At 30.5% G+C, this 7943-nt stretch overlaps 1 protein-coding gene across 1 annotated transcript; it reads right to left on the bottom strand.

Annotated features, from left to right (window-relative positions):
- Positions 1-5837: 5837 nt before the first annotated feature.
- LOC110667199 (probable carboxylesterase 7) lies at positions 5838-7081 on the bottom strand. The gene has a single exon (XM_021827980.2). It carries the CDS (start codon positions 6924-6926, stop codon positions 5967-5969), a length of 960 nt encoding a protein of 319 aa, XP_021683672.2. The 5' UTR covers positions 6927-7081; the 3' UTR covers positions 5838-5966.
- Positions 7082-7943: the final 862 nt, after the last annotated feature.

Here is a 7943-nt window from a genome sequence, read left to right as displayed (position 1 = left end):
CTCATTATTTAGCTAGCTTCCTCGCTCATTGATTTCGATTATTGGGGTGAGTGTGTCTTGTCGTGGTGTACAACACGGCATGTACGAAAAAATTGTGTCACGGCCTAAATTGTGTTATTGATTGGAAAAACTATATTATTCAGTTATTTTATCAAATGGTGGTATTGATTGGCAAAACTGCATTATTCAGTTATTTGATCAAATGGTGTTATTGATTAGCAAAACTGCATCATTCGGTTATTTGATCAAATGGAGTTATTGATTGGCAAAACTGTATTATTTAGTTATTTGATCAAATGGTGTTATTGATTGGCAAAACCGTATTATTCAGTTATTTGATCAAATTGTGTTGTTGATTGGCAAAACTGTGTTATTCAGTTATTTGATCAAATTTGTGTTATATGAACTTTGTAAATTGTGAAATGGAATTGTGAATTATTTGATTTGTGAATTGTCAATAAAAGATTTATATATCGCATTTCAAATTGTTATTGTGCACCACTGAGTAAATTTTACTTAGCGATAGCTTTTTATTGCTGTCGCAGGTAGATAGACTGAGAGGGTAGCAGACTAGGCTGCTAATGCTATATTGAGAGTTCATCGGGTATATTGAGTATACCATATTTTGCATTTTGTATTGTAATGTATGTTCACTGTATGTATATAGTGTTCTTGGTTTTGAGCAGTTGTAAATTAAAATTGTACATTGAAGTTGTAAAATAAATTGTAAATTATTTTGGCTTATAAAAATTTGTGATATATTTCTTTTGTCTCAGCATTTGATAAAACTGAAAAATTATTGTGGATTTGAGTTGATTAAATGTTGGAGTTAAGATTGAGAAATATATTTGAAGTGCTTTTTACAGGTTTTTGAAGAACTGTTTTATTCAAAACACAGATAGCACTTCGCCAAAATTTTTACGAAAATTACTAATATTTCAAATGTGTTAGCTGTTTCACTTCAGCTCAAAAAATTTTTAACACCTGTAAATAGTACTCACCACTGTAAAAAGAAGTAAGAAAAGTTTTAAAATCCCTTGTAGTGTATTTAATGGGTTATTAGTAGACGAAGTTGGTAATTCATTAAGTATACTACGGGATCATGTTATGCCTTACAGAGGGGTACGGTGTGACATCCATTCAATTTCTTCTTCTACTGGCACACACCTCAACACTTCAGCCAGAGGAGGAATCAAAATTCGAAACTAATTTCCCCCACTAGTCATGCTAGTGAGGCATTCAAATATATGGTCATGACACTGTGGTTTCAAAACTATCTTAACAATTTATCAAACATTTATTACCATTTTAAACACATACAAGTAAACTTTCAACAATTTAAGTCAAAAGCATAATAAACATTTCAATACAATTAAGTCACAATTTAATATCACAATTCATTCAAAACAATTTGCAGAAGAAAATTTACAAAAATTCTATGTTGTGCACAAACCTTAAACGAGTCGCCTCTTGACCTTCACTCGATGCCTCGGGTTCTTTTCTGGTATTCTTCTCAACTGAACACATAATTTCACAGTGTTTCAGTATCATAATTTATTATAAATCCAAAAAGGAATTCAAATCTACTTATACCAAGCTTAAACATGCTAAACTTGACGTTCTTTAAAATTTGTATTTTGGGGTTACTATTCATGACACTATTCAAGTTAATTTGTTGACTTTCTAATGCTTAACAGATATGGAAATTCTAATTTCACCCACATACCACATTTTGGTTACCTAATTTGTTAGTTTTGGTCGTTTTCTCAAATCTTAAGTCTTGTAGGCACAAATTTCAAATTTTCAGTTTTGGTGTCCTGTTTTGTACTGTTCCAATGGTTATGTTGCTATTAGAATTTGGCTAAGTTTTCTTCATAGAAGTTGTTCCTTATTGCCTTAACTTTATTTTCCTTCTTGAATAACTCCATTTGGAGTTTTTTAGCTCAAGTTATAGCCATTTGAACATAGCTAGCCGGATTGGTCTTACTCAGATTTTCTGGGCACCTAATTTGATTCTAGCAGTTTTGGGTCACTAACTTTGGGTGGCTAAATGACTTGGTTAAGGGCATAATTTGGACTTGTGTTCTTCATGAAAGTTGTAGGGCTATGTCTCAGCTTTCTACTGGTAAAATTTCAGGTCATTTGGACCTGCTTAGCCCACGTTATGGCTAAATGAACAAATACTATTCATTTGGTCATTTTTGTACAGGTCAATTTGCCTAATCCAAATTTAGACAATTTGTTTACTAAGTTATGGCCACTTTCTGGGCATGATTCCTGAATGAAAAATATGCCATTTTGTGTCTAGTTTCATTACCAATTGGCTTCACACCAATTGGGTTGGTAAATTTTCAGTTTTGATCCCTGAAATGGATCTTGGTCATGCTGCCTGCAGAATGGCCATAACCAATCCGAATTCAAACTTAATTCCAACACTTCCTAAAAATCACAATTGGTCATACATGACCATTTCTCAACTCCAGCAAGGCCAAACACATCATTTGGCTAATTCTTACATTTTTCCTCCCAAAACCCTAGGTGCCAAAACCCTAATTTTCATGCTTAGCTCAATTGGTACAATCTAAATGCATAATTAGTACCTACACACTCCATTGCACTTAATAACTTTTTAGGCATCAAAATAACTCAACCCTATTTCGCTACCTCTAGGCTGAAATTCATGTAGTTCTTTAACATATCATTTTGTTTTTGTTTATTTTCTTTAATTTCTAAGTTAATTTAAGTAGCTAAGCATGCATTTAAATATAAAATTGAAAGTTACAACACTAACCTTAGGTGAAGTCCTTGATCCTCACTTTTTCCTCCAATTCTTCACTTTTTCTTTCCTCAATTCTTCCTTTCTAGGGTAATTTAGAAGTTTTCTAGGGTTTAAGGTTAGAAATTGTGGGAGAAATTCAAGTTATTCAAGCTTGAATAACTTATCAATGGTGGAAAGTCATGGAGTTTAGAGAGAAGGGAGGTTCGGTCGGCTCAAGGAGAGAGGAAGAAAATGAATTTTGTCTCTTTAATTTTGTATATTTATCTTCTAATTGACTTAGTCAAATTATTAAATAAATAAAAATTATTTATGACCTCATGTATGATGTCACCATGATGATGTCATCATCCTTAATTAAATTTGTTTTCTTTTCCTTTTGTTTTTCTATAACTTCTTCAATTTAATTATATATTTCAAAATTTTCATTTCTCATATTTTATTGGACAGTTAGATCATAAGTCATCTCTAGGGGTGTATTGACCAATTTGCCCCTCGCCGGTTCGATCCGATTTGTAAATAATTCAATATTTCTTCTGGATCCCTGACCTAATTATTTGACCTACTTAACAATTCTTTTTTTTTTTTATTTTCTCTTTTCCACTGTGTTCACAATAGTCTTAAGGACTGTGACATCATATTTTACTATTCGAAATTTGAGTTTAGACTGACCTCGCAATCCTTCCCGATAAGGTTACCCATCGCTATGACTCCCGGCTCATTTAACTTCTTGTGTACTATTTTTCTTATTTATACTTAACTATTTGACAATTACTAATTATTTGTTTTCAGGGCTTATCTACTTATCTTAGATATGGTTCTAATCCCCTTAATTATCCAGACCGACACCGGTCATCAGAACAATGAAATATATCAGGCTATGCAAATAGGGGTGTTATATTTACCTACGCCAATTTAGATGCTTGGAACGCATCTGGGCATCTGCAAATGGTGGGAAGGACTGCAATTCCAATCCGATTTTGAAATTATTCCGGTAGCCTGTCTGTCTGACTTGAAATTGTAGATCTAGGCACCGATCTAATTTCCATGAAACGAAGGTACTTACACGAAGCCTATACTACCAGGGGTTATAATATATTTTTACAAAATTAAATAAGCTCGTTTAAAACCCAAAAAATACTATGAAGTCCATGGGACTCATTGGATTTTTAGTGTCAAAAAATTTTGAAATTTATTTTATTGCGAAGTTCTCATCGAGTGGAGCATACTGGTACTCTCAGAATTTTTCATCGGATTTCCGGTTTGGGAAATATTTAGCCAAAATTCAAAATGGTCTAAAACTTCCCGGGCTAAAATTGGATGAAAATTTGTGATATTAGTGTCTATGGAAAGCTCTTGAGAAGTATAAGGTGTTTGGGACAAGACTCAGTCCGATTGGTAGTATGGTCAGTCGGATTTGGCCTTAGAAGTTGAAGCATCGCGCGATGATGGTTGAGGATTTTGGTAAGTTTTTCAGCGATCTGGAGGGCGATCGGCAGCAGGTTGGGGAGGGGAAGGAAAGTGGTGGCTGGCAAGGAGGAGGGAGGATGATTGAGAAAATGGAGAGAGAGGAGAGACGTTGGGAGTGCGGGAGAAGGAGGAAGAAAAGGAAGAGGAACTGGTTCGACTCGACTAGTCCGATCTGATTGGATTCAAGAAACCCAAAATTAAATTTTTTACTCTGCCTTGGGACCAAAAATGAGGACTAAAAATTTAAAAAAAATTACAAAAAACTCAAAAAAATTCATGAAGTCCAAATATATTTTTAAATTTATCACGTGGCCTTTAAATTAATTTATAAAAATTAATGAAATTTATTATTTTAAGAAAATCAAACCCGATTTTTAAAATTCAAAAACTTTCAAGTAAATTCTCAAAATATTTAATAAAATAATTTATTTATATTTATATATAAAATAATTATTTAAAAATTTAGAGTGTTACATATATAGATGCATTTTTGTGGATTTGGGTAATAAAATTTAAAATTTAGGGCATTTGGTTACTATAATTGTAGTTTTAGTGGATAAAATTTAAATTTTTTTAAATCAATTTAAATTTTTCTAAATCAATTTTGAGCTTTTGTTATAGTTGCACCTAATCTTAAAAGTTGAGATTTGTAATAAAATTAAAATATTTGACTATAATTGCAAATTACAAAAAAACGTATAGCCTAGAATTGTGATGTTATATGGATGACTTTTAGAGTTCAGATCATTGAGAGTGAGTTGAACTTCTCATATTTTTATGTAAATATGTTATATGATAAGTTATGAATATTAAATAATTCTCGGGTTTAGTTATACTCCTCACTCTATTTATATACGCTTGATGTATGTTAAATAAATATTATGAGTTTAACAATTCTTGTATAGCTTAAGTCACAGTCAAAACACATTAATTATTTGAATTGTTATAGAAAATTTGTGTCCATTTCATATTGTTAGTCATGGCAATGAAAAAGATGGATTTAAGTTTACTTGTTTGCAATTTTTTTTTAAAGTATATTCGCATTAATTCGATAAAAATAAATTGAATATACTTAAACAATTAATATGTTAATATTTTTGGTAAAAATTAAAATAAAAATAAAAATAAAATAAATTTTAAAGTTCAACCAAATTAAATTGAATCCACGACAAAATCAAATTTGATCCGATAAAAATAAAAATTAAAATAACCAAATTAGAAAATTTTGATTATTATTATTATTATTATTGTTATTATAATTGGATTCTTAATGAAAAAAAATGACTTAATCTTGGCTCAGAATCCTCAGTAATTTTAATTAGATAAATCCACGATATCAAGTAGTATCAATCAACAATAATTTATTAGTAGTAGAATTATTGTAAGATGTATAAAATTTTGAATTAAAATTTTAATTATAATTAATTAAAAAATCTTAATCACTATGCTAATTAAGTAAATATTTTTTTTTCTATCTAATAATTAATTTCATCATATCAATTAAACTGAAATTTTTATAAAACGAACATTCTTATCGTTAAAATCACTTTACATATAATTTGTTTCATAAAAAGAAAAGAGGGATTATCACTTTACACATAAATTTAAGATAGTATAAAATATAATTTAAGAGTATAGTCATTTTAAGAATCATAAAGCTTTCTTTTAGATTGAAACTCTTATCGGAGACGATGAACTGAAAAACATAATATACATATTCTCAAGACTTCTCTTCTTGATTTATGAAAGAAGCCATACTTTTAAGCAAAGCCTTGGCATTCTCATTCTCAGGATTAAACAAATGAAACACATGGTTCTCTTCTTTAGCTTCAATTACCTCTACCGATCCTTCCCAACCACTCTTTTTCAAAAGCTCAGAATAATACCATCCTCTATCTCTCAAAAAGTCCTTCTCAGCAACAAATATAAGCACCCTGCTGCATCCCAAGCTACCAAACAATGGATCGGTAGCAGGATTAATCCAAGGATCATCACTCCCACTAGCTGCAGGATATGCAAAATACCAGAACCCTTCAATCTTTGATCTTGTTTCTGCTTCTTTAACCTCATTACCAATAGGTTCTTTACCCCAGAAATATGGATGTATTAGAACAATTCCCACAAGATTAATATCAGATAATTTCTGTTCCCCATATTTCATGGCCATACGGTGTGCAATATTCCCACCAGCACTATCGCCGGAGAAAAACACAGAATTCAGATCTGCATGATGGTTCAGCCACTCATCAGGACCATCTCCATTAACATGGGAAGCAACCCATTCGAGTACAGTCCACGAATCATCATATGCAGCTGGTAGATGGTGCTCTGGGGCTCTTCTGTAATCTATAGAAACTATGATGATATTAGCCTCTGCGACCAACTTGTTACAGAAGTTATGGTAGTGAGGAGAGAAGGGGGATTCAATGCAGAAGCCACCGCCGTGATAGTAGACAAGGACAGGGAGTTTTTGGTTAGGGTTGATGTTTTTGGGGAGGAAGAGTCTGGAGGGTAGATTTTGTTCTTGTGAATAGATGACATCTTTAGATTGGACATTGGTTTTGGGATCCAGAGAAGGAGGGACGACATGGATGCCCATAAGTCTCTCTACTCTGCCATCTTTGTATGTGCGGAGAAAGGGAGAGTAATCTAGGGCAATTTCAGAGCTCGTTGAATCCATATGGAGAGAGAGAAAGAGAGGAATGAATAAAAACTGATATGAAATCTCGTTTTAATTGTAGGTAAGAGGAGGGATAGGAATGAAAAGTGTAGCAGGCCAGCTAATTCTGATGCTGATATATAACGTTGGTCCTGCATAAAATATGGGAAAACTCTTAACAACCATGATTTTAATTGAAATGGTTATTGTTGATTGATTGTAAGAATTACTCCACAATATTATGTATATGTAGAAAATTCTTGAAAGCAATAGGGTGTATATACACTACTCAAACAATAAAATTTTAATTAACTGTAATTTTTGATAGGACTTATCACAATTTTATATTTTATATAATGTGATATTTAAATATTAGTTTGGGAGTATAGGTAAGATTTACTGTATATGGTAAATGGAACAAACTTAACTAACCATCATTAACCCAAGATATAAATACATGGGTCTCACTTATTTTTATATATAAGTTTCATTATATGTATTGTGCCTTAATTCATAATAGATCAAGTTTAGGTAAAAATTAGTTGTTTTGCCTGCATATTATTCGAATTATTTATCATTTTGTACTATAAATTAATATATATTTTTATATTTTATATTTTCATAATCATATTATAAAATTATGTTAATGATAAAATTTTTAATTAATTATAATTTTATTTCAGATGACCATAAATAATAAGTTAATTAATAGAATATTTTTTTAAATTAATTGACATATACCAATAAAATGATAAAGTAAAACAAAATACATACGCAACATGATGAATTTCAAATGTCAATATTAAATTCTTGTACTTTAAATATTAAAAATGTATTTAAGAATAAATTTTTAAATTTTATAAATAATTATATATATAATATTAAAATAAATGATATTTACATATTTATATTTTAAATTTATAATAAATTAAATTTGAATAATAATAATAATAATAATAATAATAATAATAATAATAATAATAATGTTGTCTCGCTCAATATGGAAGCAAATTAAGAATAGATTTTAGAATTTAAACC

This window comes from Hevea brasiliensis, chromosome 8 (assembly GCF_030052815.1).
Source record: "Hevea brasiliensis isolate MT/VB/25A 57/8 chromosome 8, ASM3005281v1, whole genome shotgun sequence".
NCBI lineage: Eukaryota > Viridiplantae > Streptophyta > Magnoliopsida > Malpighiales > Euphorbiaceae > Hevea > Hevea brasiliensis.
The sequence above is the reverse complement of the archived record's forward strand: the minus strand, read 5'-3'. Positions and strand labels throughout refer to the sequence as shown.

Coding starts and splice junctions, on each gene's coding strand:
- LOC110667199 (XM_021827980.2), bottom strand. CDS start 6,926: ATGGATTCAACGAGCTCTGAAATTGCCCTAGATTACTCTCCCTTTCTC.